General features: G+C 37.0%; 1 protein-coding gene across 1 annotated transcript in view; it reads left to right on the top strand.

The window, feature by feature from the left end:
* Positions 1–25,023, top strand: part of LOC105224473 (Down syndrome cell adhesion molecule-like protein Dscam2) — a 640,260-nt gene that overhangs the window by 136,313 nt on the left and 478,924 nt on the right. Inside the window, 4 exon segments of the mRNA XM_049446778.1 lie at positions 2,874–2,991; positions 7,409–7,658; positions 7,810–8,014; positions 8,925–9,061. Of these exon segments, the coding sequence (XP_049302735.1) occupies positions 2,874–2,991; positions 7,409–7,658; positions 7,810–8,014; positions 8,925–9,061 (710 nt within the window).

Genomic DNA, 25,023 nt, shown 5'->3' with positions numbered 1-25,023 from the left:
GTGTTTTATGTATTAAGTGTTTGAGACAAGAACCGCGTAACTCAAGAACAGAAATATACATTTTTTTCCATATTAAATCAAGCTGACATATACGTAAGCAGCATTTCAAAAATTTTGTGAATAAAATTTTGAAATTAATTAAAGAAATAGTCGACATTCTGCAAATTCTCACCAATAATATTTGGTTTTACCACCGTTGCATCACCGTTTCAAGTATTATTTCACCTCCATACAGTGTTGTACAAAATATCGATAGAGTTTCATTTCAACTGAATAGAGTCAGGTTAATTTGGTACGTTGTCACTTACCAACAGACATTTGGTAGATATTTTCATCATACTTGAAGTGTGTAATCTCTTTCTATTTGTTCTACTACAAAAAGATTTACTTTGCCTTCGACGACTGCTTTTTTCAGTCTCTTACTATTTTTTGTTTCAAACTCGTCGTAACATATAATCATATCAGTGGATCCATTCAGGTCTTATTATTAATCTGCTTCTTTGTCCCTACTAGTGTGGGTCCTCCGAGGCCCAGAAGTCCAAACTTCGCTAGTTGCCTCTATCCTTTGCGGGGTTAAGTCAGTTGTATGCGGGCGCCCCTAAGATCTTCCGAGAACAGTTCTCTCGTATGCTCCAAGTGCTTGCCATCTCCGTTCATCCTCACTTATGTTTCTGCGCCGTGTTATAGGACAGGAATGATAAGAATTTATAAACCGTAATTTTTGTTCGTCCAAACAAAGGATGTAGGAGCTATTCTGCGCTTGATATTTGGTACTACATTGTTAGTGAAATTTATTCAGGTTTCGCGATATACAAAGTCCTTCACTACAAATTAACAACTGTCAAGTGCCACGTAGCCTTCAGGTATTTCATCGTACCACGTTCACCACTACACCAACTTTGTTCGCTTCCTCTTCTTGCTAGGCTAGGAAAGGTTGCGCTGACGGTTCTGTTGTTTAAGCCTAGTTGAGTTGTCAACATTATTTGCGTACCCCGTTTGCATTATAATACTTTTAGAATAGACGGTGCACTACGGTTCATGTTAGTGGCGCTTATTAGTTTTTCCGTAATTACCTTAAAGAAAAATCGCCCTGTCTAAAATCTCTTCTGGTATCGAATGGCTCGGAGAGTTCCTTCTCGACTTTTACGGTACTAATAGTTGTGGCTAATACATTTTGCTTAACAGTATAGTAACGCACAGCATGCCAATTTTGGACACGGAGTGGAATAGGCAGCTCTTGTCAGTGCTGTCGAAAGTGGCCCTAAAAACGACAAAAAGGTGCTGGTTGTCGAAAATTCAATAATGGCTTAGGGTGCCTGCAGAGTGAACGCTTGAAGCCGAGCCGAGCGCATTTTCCCATTTACGCAACACACGAATTTCCGCTCGGCTCGGCTTTAAGCGTTCACTCTGCAGGCACCCTTATAGAATTATTGCAGCTCTGTCAGTCTGTCAAGTAAGAGCGTGATCGTGTTACTTTGTAAAAAAAAAAAATATTTTATGAAACTTTCATACTTATATATACATTGTCCACATTGCAAACAATGATGCAATTTAATCAATAATATGTCCAGTCACCACCGGCGTCGATAATTGCCTGGCATCTCCGAGGCATGCTTTCTACTAATTTGCCGGCGTATTCTAGTCGCAAGGATCTCCAGATCCGACGAATTTCGTTAGACAATTGCTTCAAAGTGTATGTGCGTCTTCCATGAAGCTTCTGTTTAATATATGCTCACACATTTTCAATAGGGCTTGCATCGGGCGACTGCGACGGCCAATCCAACGCAACGATGCCAATTGAGTTTTCCACTCAGCACAGAGCTTGCTGCGGTGTTTAGGATCGTTGTTCTCCTGCAGACGATGAACCATCGTTTGGCAGATAGTAGAAAAGCCTTTTTGTAGATTTCTATCATTCTCTTGGCATTTAGGTTGTCAGTAAAGAGGTACAAAGTGCCGAACCCCTGCTTTGAGAAGCATCACTTGAAGCTGAGGTGGTAGAGCGGAGAAATAATTCGTATATGATTATTTACTTATCAAATCAATAAAAAGGATATACAGCTTCCCTTCAAGTAGATGAAAATTGGACCCTCTCTTTTATTTTATTTAAATATTTTTGCTTTGCCTTTGAATAGGACGATCTATAAAGCACGTGCAAGGTACCAATTAAATAATGGCTGAATGAAGTTCATGTATCGGATACGGATATCTTCTTGAGGTTTAAGATTATGGACTTTATAGTCAAGCAATTATTTTATAGTTACTCGGCTTCAAAAAATTGAAATCGTCAGTCCTTGGATCTACAAACTCTATCTCCACAAATCATTTGACTGATATACTTCTATCGGTCCATTTATTTTGGGTTTTTGAATGTTATAAATATTGCCAGTGATTCCTCAGCCGAGGTGAGGAATGAAGAATGTTACTCAGTTTGTGAATGGGACTTGACAATTGAAAGCACATTATTAACATGTTACGAATTTCCCTCCACAAACCGAATGCGAAATGCGTTGCCAATGAATTGCACAATACTGTACCGAAGTGACTCCAAGCTTTGCCAATCGCATGTGGGTTTTATAATGTTGCGGTCAAATTACATGCGCTTGAGGAACTTGAAAAGCACTCAGAAGCGCGTACGAGCGCAAATAAACAAACACATAAACAAGAACTATTTAATTGTGGTTGTTATTGGGAGTACATGCATATGTAATTTTCGTTAATTTCTGTTTCATTTGAATTGAGATATTTGCAGGTATTTTTGTTATTGTTGGTAAATGCTTTCTACAAGCAAGTGTATTCCTGATATGCCGTCACAATATTTTTGTAAAATATTTTAACACTCCCCATCTTTTTCTTTCTCATTTTGTACTCCACAGAAATGCGTGAACTCGTGCCGCCCATAATGAACGAGAAGGCCACAAGCGTGGTGGCACGTTTGGGCGATCCCGTTGTGGTACCATGCGTGGCATACGCCAACCCGAAACCGGTCTATCGGTAATTATTGCATATTTTCTTTTAACGCTTGTTATTTAAACTTTACATACAACGCTTAATGTGACACACAGGATTACAATTTGCAACTGGATTATGTTGAATGAAAATATATAAACATCTACAGAGTTGAAATAAAATTAAAATACTTTCTGACGTGTGTGCTTTAGTCAGAATGTTTTGTTAAATGTAAAAACAATTCGATAAGCGCCCTCAATATACGAGTATATGTCCTTACGTGAAAGCGTTAGAAACTCAGTGATTTAGTGGTTCTTCCTTGTTGATTCAATTCAAACTTTTCGATCTCAGTAAAGAATAATAAGTTTCACTATTACTGCCGTGAACTTCCGAAATGAGTTAGTTATTCGGGGTCAGTCATCATCGATATCCTTAATCCACCCCTTCAAAAGATTTCAAATTTGTATGGAATCTTCTTTCATAAATATCTATCCAATTCAAATATTTTTCATTCATCCTCCGAACATGCCTAATGGAACTCCAACTTCAAATATAGCAAGTAGATAAGATATTGTTGTCTTGTTTTGGCAATTTCGAGGAAGAAGTGTTGAGGTAATACTATTTCATCTTCTTCCAAATAGCTGTTGCAACTGTCATCGCATTCGCGACTTGACTCCCATGTCACTGTTAACAGCCCAAACTTCAAAGTCGTAGATCATTTCGTCAATCTTGGAACCAATATAAGCAGCAACAACAATGTCAACCTCGAAATCCAGCGCAGAAGATTTCTTGTCAACATGTGCTTCTTAGGACTATGTATTCAATTGAAAAGTAACATATTCTCTCGACGAACAAAGACCAAACTCTACAAGTTCCTCATTATTCCGGTGCTACTATATGGTCCGCGGGCATTGACAATGACATCTTCTGATGAGTTTACCTTAGGACTCAAGAAACAGCGGCTGCTTTGGCTGGGTAGTGTTGTAAGGATGGAGGATAAAAATCCAGCTTTGAAGGTATTCTAGTCAATACCCGCCGGTGGAAGAAGATGAAGACGAAGGCCTCCACTCCATTTAAGAGATCAGGTGGCGAAGGACCCGCCTGCCAAATAGCGAAAAGAGAAAACGACTGGTGCGCTGCTATTAACTCCGCTATAACTGCGTAAGCGGTCTCTACGTCAGTAAAGATAAAGAAGAAGACTTTTCTGTATGAAAAGCGTTCATCAGACCTCTTAGGATTTAGCCTGAGCCAGACTTGCGACTGCACTGCTGCTAATAGTTGGCCGACCACAGGAAACCAACGGAACTCCCATTCTACAGTTATTGAGAACTTTCCCTGGTAAGCCAAAAAGCCATACAGTTTCATGAATTAATGCCATGGCCAGTCACCCAAACCAGTCTAAACGTATGGAAACTCGACGCTAGAGGTATGAGCTTAATATCAGCAAGATCAATGCTAATATCGCTCTGAAGGAGGCTGTACTCCGCGGCAATAGAACTACTGTTACGTTTCACCTTGCAGTGAACATAAAACCGGAGTTGGCAGTCAATTTTTATCAAATCTGAAACTACAAGAAAATACCTACATATGTAAAGATACCTTATGCGAAAAATGTAGTTCCAGCTTGCAAACGATGATATGTGAGCAAAAAGAAACTTGGTCTTTGGTTGTGAAGAGCTTTTTGAAATGGTATGTTGAAATATCCAAGTAACTTTAAATCGTAACGGATACCGAAAATCAATAAACTGCGACGAAGAAGAAAGCAGGAAAAACTTCTTCAGTGTATTAAATGACACAGAATAGCAAGGAATGCAATGACCTTAGTTCCATTAATTTCGTTTTAAAATCTAGGGTATTTTCTGAGCTTGCTGTTTGAAGTTAAGACCACAGAGATGGTAGACTATATAACTGTCTCTTTGGAGAGCTTAACTTATCACTATGGTAGAAATCTCCAGCCAACAAGCTATAAAACTTTATAAGCCTCTAATTTTATCTTTGCACTTTGATGCTGAAACTATTAAAGAATTTAGAGTTTAATATGAATTTTCAAACTTTTTATTAAGCACAGAGCGTAATGTAAAATTTTATGCGAAAGTATTTTAAAAAACTCTGAGTTCAGGGAAACTTTGTGGTACTGAACTATACAAGAAGCTACTATATGTTGTCCTAAATGGGTAGTCGAGTTTGTGTCGATAAAAAAGATACAACAAAACAAAACAAAATGACTATTATATTTAAGATACTCTTATTCCTTTTTGAGAAAAGAAAGGCACTTTAAACTAATGAAATAACTGTGTACAATTAAAATTGACAAAATTTAAACGAATGTGGAGAGTTAAAAGTTTAAGATGAAAATGGAAGCAGAAAATACGAGGGTGCCCTCATAAGCACTACGGACTCAAATACCGGCACCTCCGCCCACTTACGGCATACATACACGTATGTGACGATATGTTTGCTAGGGAATGTCGTGCATATTTGCGTACAGGCTTGACGGCGCACCAAGTCAAGCTAAGACAAAACGAACCGACCAGCAACAGCAGGAGCTGACGAAGAGTAAGGGCAACCATGTCAGGAGCAAGCAGGGAAATAATTTAACACACATGACTGCTGCAACTGTCCCGTAGCACGCTGGAACCGTGGAAACCAACTGTGTCAGGCGAAACACAAAGGAAAATTGTAAAAAGCAGAAAATTAAGGAGCAGAAAACCTAAAAGCCAGAACGACATAAACAAAACAACAACAAAAGAAGAAGAAAAAGCGACCCAAGCAAAGCGAAAAATAAAAAAATCCTGGAAAATGTGAGATTTTGTGCGGTCATATGGAGTGAGTTTGTGCAGCGTAGAACCGGAAAGAAACTCAGGCGACAGTGGAAATACTCAAGCGAGCCTATTGGTTTGGGAAAAATGAGCGCTATTTGGTTGTCAGGAGTATGCGCCTGTTTGTATGCTACATTTATTATTTGCGCTAAAAAAGTGTTGAGACAATTTTTGCTTTGCCCACACGCACACTCATTTACGCTTATATTACATTTGATACGCTCGAGTACATTGACATGCAGTATTTTAATATGCCCCGGCAACATACGTCTATAATATGTAGCGACCGCCACAAGGAGTGGCATTACCAACGACACGGGATTTTCTCACTTCATACCGAGTAGTGGTCAGATGTAGAAACGTGAAATAATTGCTTATGTATATCATAACAGGAAGGCGCCCAATTTGATATAATTATTTTGTAAATGAGATCTCGTCCTGTGGAATTTAAATTAAGTTTTTCCTTCTCAAACAAAGGTAAACCTATTTATATCCTAAAAATAGGAAGAACTATCTATTTTCTGATAAAACACACATAACACAACATTTGAACATTCAGAAAACCTTTAATTGACACTAGAAGCTCTGTCATCCGATATATGAGGTATGAAGTAACTCAAAATTTTGAAATTCATATATGAGGTTTACGGGCTCTAAGGTAAAATTGTCTCGATTTTTCCAATTTCGACATTAGAACATACTTATATAGTAGCGTTGCCAGAAAAATATATCTCTGAATTTCATTCAAATAACCGACAAATTGGCCAATAAATATATACATAAGTCTCTGCGCTTTAAAAGTCGAACCAAAATTTATATACTCGTATTAGATGCATGCTGTTATTAGAAAAAAAAAAACTAGTAATCAATATATATAAAGTTATGTTGACAGTTTCCTTCGATTATCGCGGTATGGTGCACTTCGAATTCCTTCCGACTGGGCAAACTGTCTACAAGAAATTCTCTTTGAGGGTTGTACGACCTTTGCGTGATTTTATTCGTAAAAATATGCCGGAATTATGGGCCGACAGCTCTTGGTTTCCGCACGACGATAATGCAACGCCGCATATTGCATTGATTCTTCCGAAATGTGGTTATTCAGCAAACTCAAACGACCGTTCCGGGAAACACTTTTGTGTCACTTGAAGACAGTAAACCTGAATCGCTACGCGCACTGAATGCTATTTCGCAAACTGGCCTTCGACAAATGTTTCGAGCATTAGAAACACCATTACTACAAGTGTATTGGGGTCAAGGGGTATTACTTTTAAGAGGACGATATAGATTTTGAGGAAGTAATTAAGAATTTTAAAATTTCAAACAAGGTCTTACAATTTTATGCTCATAGCAGTACCATATAATTTCAAAATGTGTCTGGAGGCTTTATGATTTAGAGTTACAAAAAATGCTTTGGTAGCAGATTGCCTACCCACTTAACGGGTCACTAAGCTAAGTAATTATCCAGAATGTTAAACAACTTGCGCAGTTATCCACGAATGCAAAACTTTGCTGCCAAATAAATATTCTCAAGAAATTGAGCTAGGACTTTATGGAAGAAAACTAAAAATTTTCCATAGCCTTTACATTTGCTAAATATGAGAAATAAAATTCCACATATTTCAACCATTGCTAATTACTTACAGCTGGCATACGAAACGACCAAACAACGAGGAGTCCATACAACATTTGCTGGCGACAGGTCGTGCAAAAATCAAGGAAGGCACGCTAATTATAACCGCAGTCGATCGGTCCGACAGCGGAGCCTTCTTCTGCACTGCCACCAACTCGGAGGGCAGCGAAACTTTGGAAGTACAAATTGCCGTTACATCACCGCTCACTGCCAGCATCCAACCCACCGTGCAAACAGTGAATCTGGGCAAAACCGCAAACTTGGTAAGCTACATAGCCAGGAGGCGAAAATTTAATTGAATATTCACGAAATTTATTTGAAACACACAAAAAACTCACTTAAATTTCGCACAATTAGCCTAATGATTGGCGTTTTTGTGTAGCTCTAACCGTAGATATGTGTTCTTTTCATTAGATTTGCAGCATTTCGGGCTTCCCAAAACAGAGTGTTCTTTGGCTGAAGGATGGTCAGCCACTGCGTTCCGGCGCACGCGTCCGTCTACTCTCCACAGAGCACATACGCATTACGTCCATTACGAAGGAGGACAAGGGGATGTATCAGTGTATTGTGAAAAATGATTTGGAGTCGGCCCAAGCCACAGCGGAATTGCGCCTAGGAGGTGAGTGGAATGCTAATTATGGCAATTACTTGATTTTATTTCATAATTGTAATTAAGCTTTGTTTAAAAGTGTGAGCACAATATTGAAAGGGGTGGGGTCAAAAAGATAATTAAAGGCTAAATAGGAAAATGTTGTAGAACCTTAGCACCAGCATATTTCTTCTAGAAGGTCGCGATGGAGTAGTAGTAAACTTTTTGTTATTATGAGAATTTCACCCACTCTACTCTTGACTGATTACTTGGTTTAAATTGACACGAAGTAATTATAAAAAAGGTTGCAGAACCAGATATTCCAAAAGAAAATAAGCATTTATTTTCCTCTCTCAGCTGACTTAAAGGGAGTTCTTAAGTTTATCAGTTTTCACATTTTTCTGTATACTCGTATTAGACGACATTAGTGTCCGAGGTTGTTGATTTTACGAAATTCACGCTTATCACCCAGTTTTACACCGCTTTCAACGATTCGTACTTTCATATTTCTACTCTTCTAGTGCCTGAAGAAGTAAGCTGATTTTATTAATTCGCAATGCCCTCTCAATGACGAACTTCCACTAATTAGAAGTCTGCATTATTTCCCAGAAAAAGCTTGAGGAGATTTCGTGCTCCTTGGAAAAGACTTTGGTGTACACTCTACAGTACATTGTAAGCACTCACGTACATTTTGAAATGATATAACCTACGTCTATGATCTTTTTGTAAATAGAAGCTAATCTCCCTTGAAACCAATTACGGAACCTCCACTTCCTGCTTCATAATGCGAACCGATTGTGCATAAATTCTGAACAAATATGTCTCCTTAACTTCAGAAACGTGGATCTAATACGTGCTTCAGATTCTGATAGGTGTTGCGTGCTTTGTTAATAATATTTCAAATGATACTTATGTAGCTGATAACATAATTTTCTTGCAGAGGTGGCACCGCAACTAATCTACAAATTCATCGAACAGACCATTCAACCCGGACCGTCAGTTTCGCTGAAGTGTAGCGCTAGTGGCAATCCAACACCAAAAATTGTCTGGCACTTGGATGGATTTCCACTACCAAATGTGAGTATGGCAACCCTACTCCTATATTCAATGTATATCATTATGTATAACTAATAAATTTATTATTAACATTCGATGAATGGCAAATGTTGACTCAACTTAAGAAAACTGTATCCAGTTAATTTCCTTTTCAGTTAATAGCTATATACTATATATGACTCATTAAAAAAGTTGCCCTAAAGTTGATTGCATTTAACCCCGCAATTAAACATACCGTGGTACATCATCACAACATGAGAAGAGTGAGCGTTCAAAATATAACCCGGTATCGTTAGCTTTGCGCAATAACAGTTCATTAACAAGATTAAAACAGAAAAAATAGAGAGAAACGGTACTAACTCGATTGCTCACCTGATAATTAGGTTGCTTCACTGAAGACAAGGTGTCTGCACATTTTGTTACCACCGCAAACGTCTTCATATTTCAAATTCAATTTTTCCATTTGCGGAAATTGCATATATGAATTCATACATACAGTGGGAAGCTAAACTGTCCGGATGTTTTGCACTAAGGAAGTAAGGTAATGAAAATAATACAAATATAGGTATATTATCAGATATATGTATTTTTTTTATTTAATTGAACATTATTCTAAATTATAAAGCACAAAAACTCATATAAATTGCTTCAAAAAAATAAAAAAATTAAAAAAACAAAAAATTCACTATTCGGACACTTTTGCACTGTTTGCTGTTTGTTTGTTGAAACCAATTAACGTTGCCAATTTAATATTTCGTCCAAAGGCCTTTATTTCTAATTACGCTTTCAATACGTTTTGGCATACTCTCCACCAACTTTTGGATGATATCACGGTCAAGAGCTCGCCATTCATGTTGTATTCTCTCCCAAAGCTCGTCAACATTTTTTGGTGGGTTTTCATTTGCTCCTAGCCTTCTTTTCACAATAGCCCATAAATTTTCTATAGGATTCAGGTCTGGGCTTTGTGCAGGCCATTCCATTGTCCCAAAAGTTTGGTTTTGTAGCCAGCTTTTAACTATTTTGGCCGTGTGCTTCGGATCCCCGTCTTGCTGAAAAACAACTTCTTCGGGTTGATAAGCACTCTCGTCAACAAATTCTGGTAAATTTGTTTGTAGAATATTTAGGTAGTCCTCCTTCTTCATTATACCTTGGATTCTCACCAAAGGTCCAATGTTCCACCAAGTAAAACATCCCCACACCATTATACTGCCGCCGCCATGTTTCATCGTTTCCTTCACATGGTGCTTTTGGATGCGCTCCTGCGGCCTATGCCAATAGTATTCTTTTCCATCAGACTGGTATCGGTTGACTTTAGTTTCGTCGCTCCAGATAACCCGTTTCCAGTCATCTACTGTCCAATTTTTATGGGTTTTACAGAAATGAAGGCGTCTTTTCACATTTCTATCGGAAAGTGCTGGCTTTTTCTTGTTAACACTGGCTACTAAACCAATTCTATTTAATGAGCGTCTAACCGTCCAGGAACTGACATCCTTACCAATACTTTTTGCAGCATTTTACGGGGTCTTGGTGTCCTTATTATGTAGCAAACGTTCAATTTGCCGGGCATCACCATCAGAAAGTAGTCTTAGTCGACCCCCTTGGTTATTATTGCAAGCTACATTTCGTCGTTTTTTTATATCATTTACCGTGGATTTACTTAAATTTAATTTTTCAGCAATTTTACGGCATGAATAATTATTTTGCAACAAATTTATCACATTGTTTTCAATATCAGTTGGCGTTTTTCTCATTTTTGAAGATCTTTTAATTTTTTATTTAAAAATCATGTTAATCAATTCACAGGTCAAACAATAATGCACAATTAGAGCAATAAAGGCTTGATAACGAGACAACAAACAAAAAAAAAAAACCAACGTGTTAAATACCGTTACATTTTAATAAAGCAATATCGTGATAATGTTTATTTCTTGTACTGTGCAAAAGTGTCCGAATAGTGAATTTTTTGTTTTTTTAATTTTTATATTTTTTTGAAGCAATTTATATGAGTTTTTGTGCTTTATAATTTAGAATAATGTTCAATTAAATAAAAAAAATACATATATCTGATAATATACCTATATTTGTATTATTTTCATTACCTTACTTCCTTAGTGCAAAACATCCGGACAGTTTAGCTTCCCACTGTATGTAGTATTGTCCTTAGTGGGTGTTTTTTTGGTCGTTTACTCTATTGGATAAAACGCATCCTCAGATACGCCGTACAATGCGCAGCGAAGAAGCCATTTCTGCTGTCGAGCAGAGTATCGAAGAATACCCAAATTAGTCCATACGCAACAATGGGAGCTTTGGCCATTCACTCTATGGAAAATTTTTCGAAAGGATGTTACGCTTACAAAATCCAACTGTTGCAAGAATTAAAGGCGAACGACCATCAACCGCGTCGCGAATTCGGTGAATAGATCCGAAAACAAATTGGCCACCGATCCCGATTTAACAAAACGTTTTGTTAAGTGATGAAGCTCACTTTTGATTTAATGTGTATCTGCATTGTTTATTATAATCTACTAGAGGACCCGTCCACGCTTCACTGTAGCTGATAGATAGATAATACTACTACTACCATCTATATGATTTCTATTAGTTGGATTATACATAACTATTAGTTAATGAGATATAGCATTTTTCTGAAGCAACTTGTGTTAGTTTAAAAAATCGATCATAAAGCATTTCATGTGTCAATAAAGCATTGTTTTTTTGTGAAAAATACTGTTGAATTTGGGCTCAGGGAAATCCACCGTTGAGTTGCAAAGTAGGTGCTCGCAAGTTCATAATCCTACAAAAACAACTAATTCTGAGAAGTGTTTAAGTACTCTCTAATCGCAATAAATAAAGAAATATGTATAGCTCCATCATTTCCCGCTGGAGTCCAATCGACAGTCATTCTAGTGGACTGCACATGATGAAGTTGGTGGTAATGGTTTTCAGGCGCGGAAAAACGAAAAAGGCGGCTGGAAAGGTTGTGACATCAGTCTTTAGGGATGCACGTGGTATAATACATACTCAACGACTGATTACTGAACCATTTATAATCTATTTCACGGCGTATTTGGTTGCAGTTCTTTTCTTCTATTCCAAATACTTAGCAATTGTATTATGGAAAATGTCAATGTTATTGGAAGTGTTTCCGCTGGCTGTACTGTATTCTCTGGGTTGAAAAACACTCTTTAGCCATTCTTCAAATAAACTGCGAGACGCACAACAGTCAAAAAACGTTCATGAATTGCAGAATTAAATACCCTACAAAGCGCTTTATTGCAGTTCACGTATCGACCGTATCGTTCAAGACCAATAACCGCCATATTGGTTCCTTTGATGACGTACTTACAAACGTATTTTATAGATTACACCAAACTGCAATACTAAACATTGATATGAGTTTTGAATGTGAATTAGACAACAGTGGAGAATATAGTACGATCAATATGTTCTCAACTTCGATATTCACTACTCTAAGTTGAATGGTAAATGTCCTGCCATTGTCGTCTGATGAGCTACGACGATAGAGTGGATATCCATCATTTCCAGTTTGCGTTTCCGAAAGAAAAGCACGTGGATAGTGTTTCGTGCATTTATTGCAAGTGGGATGTCTGCAAGGTCCATGCACCATATTGGTTTTCATCGCTTCGTAGAATAATGGATCTTTCTCTGCATGAGGAATTTCGGCAGAAATGATTTCATCAATTTGATCTGGTGTAACCACCATCCACCATTCAAAGAAAAATGTGTGCCTGGGGCAAACCTCTTTTTTGCAACTCCACAGAGTACATCCAGCATCTGACTGGACCATACTTGTATATACATACGTTGCTTCAAGATAAAGTTCATCAAACACCGTAGCGGTTGTTTGAAAAGTCTTGCTGTATTATCGTGATGATCGCTTGCTGATTGACAGCGATCCATAATTCCACACATATGTCATCGCATCGTGGGAGTCTCATGAAGTTCTTGTGTCTTGAGCTGCCATACGTTGATGGCAAAAAGAACGCCGACCGATATTAGCGCGATGTCTTCGTTGCTTCGTAACAAATTTCAATCTGTAATTGATCACTTCGTTTGAAACACACATAAAGTTTTCACTGAATAATTTTCAATAATTTTTCCGGAATAAAAAAGTAAGCGACCGAAATTGAACGATTCAAATAATTTACAAATCAAAATATTGAAAAACAAAACAAAAAAGAAGTGTATGAAAAGTCACTTTTTGGAAATTTCCAATTTTTCGACTTTTCCTTATGAAAAGTATATGGTTTTTTTATATCTAACCCTTTCCAGATCCACAGCGAACAACTTCTGATTTCATTAAGATTGGTTCCGCCGTTCTCGAGCGTTAGCGTTACTAACAATCATTTTTACTTACATATGTATGTATGTATATACAAAATAAAACGTTTGTATGGGAAAAAGAAAAGGGCTGTTTTTAGGGGTTTCCGGCAACTTTCGTAATTTTTTCTTACATAAGAACCTTCTCCTAATAATAACAAATACAACAAAAAAAGATCAGCCAAATCGCCGTTTGTGAGTGATGAAATTACAAAGAAAGTGGCATTGATTTTTATATATATAGATATCATTATGTATAGCAGTAAATTCTCAGAAAGGCACTCTTTGGTTTACACCATGGTTAGAGAGACTCTTTGGTCCATATTTCTTTAAAACTGAGCCAAGATTAAAACTTTTTCATGCCCGCATTGGAGGCCGCTGAAGTGGTCGACTTTTGGTTAAATCGAAATAATAAATTAATTGAAGAGAACTTTTGGGTATTGTGTATTGGTTTTTGTATTATCTCGGGTCGTGGGTCGTCCTAACACCTTTAGACTATTTTTTGTGGAGTTGCGTTAAGTCGCTTCTTTGAAGATAATATTTGGCGCGTTATCGCTAACACATGACTGCATTGTTACTAAAAGAAATCGGAAATAGAGTCTCTCGACATCAATTTATTCAAGTCAGCCGTGGAAGTCACATGTCATTTTTAAAATACATAGCTGAAATAGCAAGAAAATCGAATTTCTAAAAAAACACCCTTTACTTATAGTATGTATGAAGAAGTATATGTGCATAGTGAAGCATTAACGCGTGATTGCTGTCACCAACAACTTTGAATATGACATATTGAAGAGGACGTACTGGTGTTGCACCAACACACTAGCACTTTCATACACACACAATTTACAGTGAAGTGAGCTTTTCTCTCCCCGTGATGGACAAGAGTTATGTTAAAAGCATTAGAAACCACTGTTGGTATGTTCTACACACTTGTGGTGATGTGTTGCAGCGGAGAAACTCATGAAATATTTTATTTCGAATTTCATTGCGTAGTCTCAAAAGACGGTGTTTTGACTGAAACTTCTAAGAGAACGACAATGTGTAAGCCTTCTTAGTGGTATATCCCAGTACTGGTAGATCTTCTGTAGAGCTACCGTACGCGTTACTCCAAAATTAATAATATGAATCTAAAAACTCTTGTGAACGATTTTGGTTTTCTTCATCAGTAACCTTTCTATTTTTTATACCCTGATAAGGGTATTTTAAGTTAGTCACTAGGTTTGTAACACCTAGTAAAAGTATATCTTTCTTTCATGGACTATTGTCTAAAGTTATAGTGCAATTTCCGAAGAAATTGTTCAGATGGAATCACAATAACGTTTAGCAGTTACATAAGTTGAATTGAAAACTTGTTTAGACTGCAATATATAATATATATCTGAACTAGCAAACTCAAGTTAAATATCATTTTTTACCCTCAAGAACGCTGTGAAATAATGCTTTCCAACTACCAGGATGTCATAAAACATATCATTGCTGGTGATGAGTCTTGGACCTATACTTACAACCTTGAAACAGACAATCAGTCGGCCGAATAATGAGAGAAAGAAGAATTAAGTTCATGTTGACCGTTTTCTTCGATTATCGAGAAGTGTGCACTTCGAATTCCTTCCGACTGACCAAACTGTCAATAAGGAATACTACCTGAGTTTTATGCGTCGCTTGCCTGAAGCTAGTCGCGAAAAGAGGACGAAGTTATGATCAACAACTCTTGGTTTTTGTATCCCCTGAAACTTAGTTCCTAAATGATCACGATAACGAGAGGACTTGAAAGCCAAGTGACAAAACCTGCTCAAGCTCCTATGCACCGAATATTTGGACGCCTTATAGATGACTTTTTACGCCAAATATCGGTCACTATGTGCAATATATAATTAAAATTCAGGGAAAATATTTTCCTGACAATAATAATAGTAAAATCTGCGTATCAGCGTATGAGTTCTATATAGTATATGTATATATAAAATTGCTTGAATTCCGAATCTCTGGTTGACATTTTATACCTTAAAGTATTTTCCTTGCTTTGATTCTTGCAGTTTGCAAAACTATAAAATGTTCGGTTCCACCCGAACCTAGCCCTTACTTGTTAATGCTATAGATTATTGTTGTTGACAGTTACGTTGGTGCTATAGTTGCTGGTGGCTGCTAGGCCAAACGACGAACGCGTATTTTGCATAAATCGCATTTTGATGTTATGCACGAGAGGATACGCAAATTAAAGTCATCGTCAGAGTTCTGCGCATTTGAAATCTCCAATGCATCCGTCTTTAAATGTACGCCCCACAGCCTTCTAGTCTGTGAGAGTATTAAGACATATGTCTGGTCTTCTCTTGCCGGCTGCGATTGTTGCGCTGGCACGTTGCTTTGGTGCTTTGCGTCCATACTCTTTTGGTACTAGTTGCGGCTGCAAAAGTGGTTAACAGCTTGAAAACTATAAATGAGAAGTTCAATCAATCTTGCTGTTGTTGTGGTTGCAGTTGGTGACTCCATTGTAGTTTTCGTCATATTGCACATGTACGTTCCGATATATGCTATCAACACAACGCAAAAAATTTAAACCCTAACTTTGGCTTTGAAAATTTTCAAATACTTACGTTCTATTACTTTCAGAATATTTAAAAATTAAATTAAATATACAAGAATTTAAATTCTTGTAAAAAATTGCCAGGAAGAAGCAGCCTCGCTTAATATTGAACTTGTGGCAATGATCTTCACAGGTGTGAGTATTTGAAGGTTTCGTTGATGTAAAAACTAGAAAAACCAACAATTTACCAAATTGGCAGAGTTTTCTTATAATTAAACACCATAGGAATCCGACAGTTAAAAGTCAGCTTGTTATATCATACATATAAATATAATGTAGGCAGGGAAATGTATCTTCTCTTCAAATTAACAAGTGAACGCATACTCACAACTCGCAGTTGACAGTCGAAACTGAAACAGCTTCCGAAGAGCGAAATCAGAGGGTGTATCTTAGTGTGTTCACAACGGTATATAATTGTCGAGGTCCAACATTGTATATGAAAATATTAAAGTAAAACATAGTCCTCTCATGCTAAAATGAAAGTTAGGAAAAAAACTTAGGACAAAATGGCTTAGGCGGATACTCTGCTAATTAAGAAGAAGAAAATGTTTAGTCAAGCGTCGAGATTTGGAAGGTGATGCAGAATATCTTCGTTATTTATTTTTTGATGGCCATCTCATTCAAATATTGGCCGCGTCTACGTCTCAGATAGCCCAACCTTGAGTTCAATATTTGATAAGTTGTTCGAGCATTTCAACGGGTAACTAGCGAATGACACGGGTGATGTTTTTCTTCAAAGCCTGAAGACTTTCCATATTCCGATAGAAATAAAAATAACGGTGTAATATCACAAAATATTGGTGGCCAATTGGCGGCCTCAAAACGTGAAATTATGTGCTCATCGTAGTGTTATCTCTGTAATACTATGTTCGGACCTACATTGAAAACATTTTGAAAACATATTTGTATGTTGTGTCGTTTGGACCGACAATGTGTGTTTTCGATGAGTTTTCACTGTCAACTATCAATATGGGGATTCTCCTGCTCTTGTAAGATGACAAAAAATGCAAAAATCCTATACCGAAATATGCAAGGCCAAGAGAGCACTCATTGCAGAATCTAGTGATATATGACGGCATGAAAATAAACATGGGTTTTGGTCTGACATATTTTTCAGCCATTGCAAATAAATTTTTGAGTGTGTTTGTACTGCCGTTGCACCAAGAAGAAAATTTTTCAATTGGTGCACCGTGCAAGGGTTTGGCAAGAACAAGAGAATCCCCTTAACAGTGAGCAGCTGTATTTGTATATGGAATGTAAACAAATATCAAGTCACAATTTAGAGCCGGCAAAATATGTCTTCCAAAAAAATCAATTAAACTAGAGCAGGCACCGATTATAATGAGTGGAATGTAAGTTTTTAAGTAGTTTTCAGCGAAAACTGTGTTTTCGTTTGACAGGTTTTACATGGACGAAAACACAAGTTTTCGTGCAAAAACCAGTTTTTCTCACGAAAACATGTTTTCAATGTCGGTCCGAACATAGTCCGAACATGTAGTGTAAATACGTTGATTGTTGCGATATGTGGGAAATGGTACCATCTTGTTGAAACCAATGTCGCCAAACCGTTGTTTTTTCTAGATGAAATGCCAGCTCTTGAAAGTCTTCAGGCTGCTATTCGTCACGAATGCTGCAATTTTGCTTATTTGTTTACCCATTGAGCTAGAAATGGGTCTCTTCGCTAAACAAAATTTGGCTGAAATACTTCGGATCTTTTTGGCATCAGTTCATTCTAGTATCGATGTAAAATATCGATTCGACTCTCCACGGTCTTCGTTCACACTCTCAGCTTCGGCTTCTATATATTTATTTTATACTAGCTGACCCCGCAGGCGGTGTCCTGCGTCAAATTAAATTGCATTTAAGAACTATGTGCCGTTGCAATTTTTAATATTTCTGCATTAACCGAGTTTATGCCTAGATCACGCTCTATATGAGTACATCTACAGTACCAAGGCGCTTTAACAATTAATCTTAGTACTTTGTTTTGAAATTTTGGCAGTATTTGTTTTTAGATAAGTAACTTATTTTCGATGGATAACACTGATGGAATTGGTAAGTGCTGTATCTTGTTGTATGTGAAAACAATGTGTACAGACTTACATACATACTGTCAAGAAAGTATCGGGAATTCTTTATTTAAATGTCCTGCTTATATGGATGACAGGTAAATCTTTTCCTAGGGTGGTACAACTGTCCTCAATTATGATGGCATAAATTAGCGCGATGTGTCAAGCAGTGTGTTTACAGCAGCTGTTTATGTCAGTCGACCTCAGTTGTGTTTGTCGAATTTTACTAAATTTTTTAACGTATTTGTGTCAAATTTTGGCCAAACACCCAACAAATATCATGGAACAAGTACCGAATCTCCCTGATTTAGCTCCATGTGACTTTTACTTTTTTTCACACTGAAATATCCACTTCGAAGAGAAGAAGAAAATATTTGTTCCCTTATTTAACGCGAAAGTAGCGATCTGATATATACGATATTATTATGTAAAAATGCTATTTCGGTAAAATCAGTTTCAGTCCTTTGTGACGAACTTTATCGAACGCTTTTGCAACATCCAAAAACACGGCAGACACTGGCCGTGTGAAAAACATTGCATATTCAAATCTATGCCACACACCTCTAGCAACTATCCTTGTGTCCTTGTGCGACTATAATCGCAAATGCAATTTTCACTGGAAACTGAAATTCGTAGAATCAAGCATTCTGTTCGTTGTATTTGATAGCTACGGCACAATCAGTAGGGTTCCATTACAAAATTTCGGCTCATGAAGATAGCGAAACATAATAATGACAGATCCAGCTTTGAGACGCAAGACGCGCGCGCCCTCAAGCAATCGTAGCTACAATAATTTTGGCATTGCTCTGATAAACACTCATGATGAGTTCATATTTCGTTGAAATGAATTGACAAAAGGCAGGTGGAATTGATATCAAATCACTGGAAGTATCAACCGGAATTTGCCTATTTCCAATTCTTATTGAATACAATGTAAAATGAATACGATAAAAAATAAATTGACGCGGATTTTAAGGCGAAATGTCGAAATTATTATCGCGAAAAGTGTGCGAACTACAGTGGCATGCGAAGTAGCTATCGTATCTTCTATCGTTTGATTCCATTGATTATCATGTTCCAGCAATTGTAATTGCTAGCATGCTTTTCAAAAAGTAGCACACGCCGTACCATTCACAGTACGCAATGACTCAAATGAAATTAAACCACATCCATTAATCAATAGCAACCGAAGAAAGAAGCAATTGTCTTTTTTCGGGTGGATTGTGTAAATTCGTCCAAAACGAAAACGTTCATGAATTGCAAAAGTAAATATCCTACAAAGCGCTTTAGTTAGTTTTTACTTAGTTTAGTTCACGCATCGACCTATTTGATACTTGCTGATCTCATCTCGTTCAAGGCCAATAACAACCATGTGCTTTCTTTTTAGACGTACTTGCAATCGCATTTGATCGATTTCACTAAACTGCAAAATTCAAGATTTGCATGAGTTTTGAATGTGAATTAGACAACAGTGACGAATATGGTACGATCCTTGTGTTGTCGACTTCGATATTCACTCCTTTATGTTGAATGCTAAATGTTCTGCGATTGTCGTCTAGTGAGCTACGCCGAAAGAGTGGATATCCATCATTTCCAGTTTGTGTTTTTGAAAGAAAATCACGTGGATAGTGTTTCGTGCATTTATTGCCAGACTTACAAACCGAAGTGGGAATGTGGTGTCCGCAAGGTCCATGAACTTATTTTCATCACTTCGTTTAATACTGGATCTTTGTCTGCATCAGGAATTTCCACAGAAATGATTTCATCAATTTCATCTGGTGTAACCACCATCCAAAGAAGAATGTGTGCACGCGGAAAACCACTTTTTTGCCCCACAACAGGGTACATCGTGCATCTAATACGTTGGTTCAAGCCGTTGTTTGAAAAGTCGTGTTGTGACATCGTGACGTTCGCTAACTAAGTGATCGCGATTCATAATTCCACACTTATGTCATCGCATCCCGGGAAGTACACGAAACACATTCTTTACAGAACGAGAGTTTTCGAATAAGGTTGAAATGTCAAGAAAAATAAAACAAAAAAACGGTCAAAACAAGGCTATTGAGAAAATTACCTCTACTTGGTTCACCAGTTATACACCTGTAACCTTCTAGCGATTTAGACACATATTAGGAACAATTTAGCCCTCAAAATTAAAATAATTTCTTTCAATCAAATCATTTTCTATATTATAACATAGAATACTGTAAATATTAGTTTAGGATATTTTGGTGTCTTGTTCTGGTTACCTTTCTTACTTCACAAATAATAATTTTTTAATAATACCCCTTGAGTCAACATTTGTTTTTTATACTCGATAGCAAGTTTTAAAACTTTAATTCCTAACTTTGCATTTCCTCACAGAACGACCGTCTCATGATTGGACAATATGTCACAATGTTTGGTGATGTTATAAGTCATGTCAACATATCTGCAGTAAAGTCAGAAGATGGCGGCGAATACGAGTGCAAAGCAATATCGCGGGCAGGTGAAGCATCTCATTCGGCACGCTTGAACATCTACGGTGAGTGGAGCTAATATAAATACAAACATTCATACATAGAAATATTAATAAAACACATATGACACCCTCAGACCGATTGACAGGATGTTCTAATATACTTGAAATTTTTGTGGAAATGAACATCGCGCTTTTCGCTGAAGTTCATATATTTTATTTGTTTGCTTAGCTTTTTTTACACACCTACAAGGTTACTCAAATAAATATTTTTTTTCTCACCCACAGGTATGCCATATGTGCGCATGATGCCGAAACTATCTGCAGTGGCGGGAAAGACCTTTTTTCTCAAATGCCCTGTGGCAGGATATCCAATCGACAGCATCATCATAGAGAAAGGTAAGCGTGCATGTACGAGTTCATATTTATTAATTTGCAAGCGCACATACAAATATGCACATAACGTTCATATGAACTTTGCTGACAGCTCAGCGTTTGTACCGTCAGTCGGTTTCAATGTGAGGAGTAACTTGCGAACGAAATTCTCCTTCTGCGAGCATTTCCGCTCAACGAGTTTATTGCATATTGTATAGAGTACGAATGTGGCATGCAGCATGTGGTAAGTGATGCTTTTGGGGCTTTGCATGTTTAGTTGGAACGCATCTGCTCACATTGGGGTGATCCTCAAATGCAATTTAAACAAAAATTCACTGGAGCATACATCGAAAATCAGCAGCAGTAGTATTTCAAATTGTTAATAAAATCAAGCCTAACCAAAACTTTGTTGTTCCATTGCCGTGGATGTTTGCTTTCATAGCGCTGCCCACTGGTTCTTATAGGTAAGGCTAGGTTAGGCTGGCTGAACCTTCAAAATGGTGAGAGACCGACTGCTAAGTAAAGTCCTTTGTAAATCCATATATATCCTTTAAAAATTATAGCAAATATCTCATACCGTCAGAAGTTGTTAAAAATATTCGAACTAGAGCATTTTAAGGTGTTTTATTCGCCCAGAGATGAATTGATTAGTAATATTTTATAAAACTAGGGTAACTGTTATGATTTATGTCACTAAGCAATTATAAGAATTTCTTTTATAAAACAAACTACCCTAATGCTTCTTTAAATTCAAAAAATTCACGTAATTGTTTTGTTTTCATTACGCCACTCACTCACACATGTACGTGCACATTTCCATTGCAGATGGCGTCAGATTGCCAACGAATATATGACAGCGTGTTCAGAACGGCACCCTACTCATCGAGAATGTGCAACGCACCGCCGATCAGGGAACCTACACTTGCATCGCCCGCAACAAGCACAACTACACGGCGCAACGGACGGTGGAGGTGAAAGTTTTGGGTGAGTTAAAGTTGAAGTTGAGGTTGCAGTTGATGCGGCGAAATTTTCGTTGATAACATTGGTAGTGGTGTTTCGATTTGCTGCCCACGTTGGGTGGCTGCAAATTTGGAAATTCCACCAGACTAATTTTAATTTGTCTGGAGTAGTTAATGAAAAACCGCAAAATGATGAAATGTTTGCGCCTAGCTCGATATGAATTTTGGTAAATATGGAAACTTGTATTTGAAACAATACGAAAAAAGCTACGAAAAAATACAATACCCGCAAGTGGTGAACTCGTTATAAATCGCCGAATTGTATTGTTGTTGGTTTTACGTATTCGGAAAAGTTATTGCGAAATAACTTATGTTTAGCATAACTAAATTTGAGCATATATTCGGAGAGTGGTGGCCAGAGGTTTAGAAACTTAGAAAGAGGTTAAGTTGAACTTTAATTGGATTTAGCTACAAATAATTTTCATTAATTTACGATTTGTGGCTTTTTTTTATCAATAAAAACTTTCTTTTAAGATTTGAATTTTAACTTTATTATATCTTTTGTTTATTTATATAAAAAAAGATTTCTAAACAATTCAAGAATTTCCTTAATGTGAAATATTGAGTTTTCAACGAAGCTCTTAAAAGCCAATCGTATATCTACAAGGTTTGTCCGGAAAGTAATATTCCTGAATTTCTTCTGCCGCGACTGTACTGCGTAGCGTGCGCGGACCAATTAGATTCGGTAGAGGTCGTTCCTAACTAACGAACGAGAGAGAGTTGTCTCCGAGGATCTGGAGAGTCAGAACAAACAATTTCGCGCGACGTGTTTCTGTGAGTGGAGCAAGCCGAAAATGCAGCGTTCGTTTTAGCAGAGGTACGCCATTAAATTCTTTGTGAAACTCGGTAAATCTGCGACAGAGTCGTTTGATATGATCAAGCAGGCTTACCCAGATGTTACTCTAGCAAGAAGTGGTGTGTTTCGGTGGCACGAGGCCTTTTTTGCAGGGCACGGGAAGCGGTCGCTGATGAAGACCGTGCTGGGAGACCTGTGACTTCGACAAACACCGACAATGAGACTCCTGTGCAGAAAGTTTTGAACTCAGACCGTCAACTAAGTAATCGTTTAATTACCCAGATTGAAATTTATCAGACGCTGCTCACAGACGACCAGAAATTGCAACAGAGTGAAGTGTGTCAAAAAAATTTGAAGAAGAATAAAATAAAACAGAAGGAAGGGTCGGAAACCCTATAAAGTATATATATAAATGATCAGTATGTCGAGCTGAGTCGATTTAGCCATGTCCATCTGTCTGTCCGTCTGTCTGTCTGTATATATACAAACTAGTCCCTCAGTTTTTAAGATATCATTTTGAAATTTTGCAAACATCATTTTCTCTTCAAGAAGCTGCCGATATCGGACCACTATAACATATAGCTGCCATACAAACTGAACGATCGGAATCAAGTTCTTGTATGGAAAACTTTCACATTTGACGAGATATATTCACGAAATTTGGTATAGATTATTTTTTAAGGCAACAATGTAATCTCCGAAGAAATTGTTCCGATCGGATTACTATAGCATATAGCTGCCATACAAACTGAACGATCAGAACCAAGTTCTTGTATGGAAAACTTTCACATTTGACGAGATATATGCTATGCTATATATGCTTGGAAATCGCGCTGGCAGCTTTTAAAAAATTGTTACGATTGGTTCTATAATATTTTTTAAATCGTCTCAGTCCTATTACTTTCCGGTCAAACCCTGTAAGCTACGTAAAACTGCTTTTCCTTAAGCCTCATTTATATAACTTTGGCCACCCTCTCTCCACTAAAGCCACACAAAACGGTTCTAAATGCTTTAGAAACAGCCTCTCTATTACATGAAGTGATATAGAAAAGTTAACAAATAATATTAAAATATTTGAAAAGGTATTGATTACTTTTGAACACCACATTTTAGCGCCAATGTATCATATGCACATTTTAATAACAATTAATTTGAAGAATTTTCAGCAAAAGATACACAATAAAAGCCGATAGTAATTGCACATGCAAAAAATATGAAAATAAAAATAATAAAAAAAAAAATTTAAAAAGTTTTAAAACAAATAATAATATAAATATGAATTTTCACGCTACTCACAATAACAAAATATTTTAATTTGCACTGAGTAGTTTGCAACTCGTAAAAAATATTTTCGCATTTAAACTTCACGCTATTTCAATTACCTATAAAAATGCATTTTTTCCACGCCTGCTAAAAAAATAAAATGCACTAACACACACATACATGCATACACACAAACAGTTGCACAAAACACATGCACATGCTGGCATTTCCGCTTTCGCCCACTGAAATGAAAAGAATACACGAAAATATGATGCAGTTTAGCGGTGTTGAAATGAAAGAACAACACATCACACACGCTACACACACCCGCACTCATACAGTACTCACACACTAAAACTGTTTTAATTGTTCACCTCCTTTTTTTATACTTTTCTCTGCTTCTACTCTTCTCCTTCTTTACCTTTTTCCGCTTTATTCCTACTTTTCACTGCTGATGTTTTTATGCTATTCCTGTATTTTTTACCGTTATCTCTTTTTCCTACCTCATTTGGTGCGCATTTTGTTGTTGTCGTTGCTTAAATTTTCCCTTTATTGGCCTGCATACGAAATCTTTTTGCATTCACTGTACACACACAAAGATACGCACACACACATACAGACAGCACAATATTTTCGAATACCATTGCGCTCGCTTTGACATATCACGCTGGAGAGGCATTGATGAAATATCAAAATGTAATGATAAATGTTAATTAAGACTCTACGCATAGTCACACACATTCTCTCAACTATGATATTCATAAATAAAATAACAACAAACAAAAACGTTCTGAGCAAATAAATTAAGTTCAAAAGCTCACATCAAAATGAAGCTATAAAAACACCGCAATTTTACCGCACATCAAAACGCAATAAAATTCCTATCGTCAGCCGGTAACGATTGCTGAAATGCTTACACGAGCTTCTTATATAGGGTGATTTTTTAAGAGCTTGATAACTTTTTTTTAAAAAAAACGCATAAAATTTGCAAAATCTCATCGGTTCTTTATTTGAAAACGTTAGATTGGTTCATGACATTTACTTTTTGAAGATAATTTCATTTAAATGTTGACCG

The sequence above is a fragment of the Bactrocera dorsalis genome, chromosome 1 (genome assembly GCF_023373825.1).
Source record: "Bactrocera dorsalis isolate Fly_Bdor chromosome 1, ASM2337382v1, whole genome shotgun sequence".
Taxonomy (NCBI): domain Eukaryota; kingdom Metazoa; phylum Arthropoda; class Insecta; order Diptera; family Tephritidae; genus Bactrocera; species Bactrocera dorsalis.
This window is presented reverse-complemented; position numbering and strand designations above follow the sequence as displayed.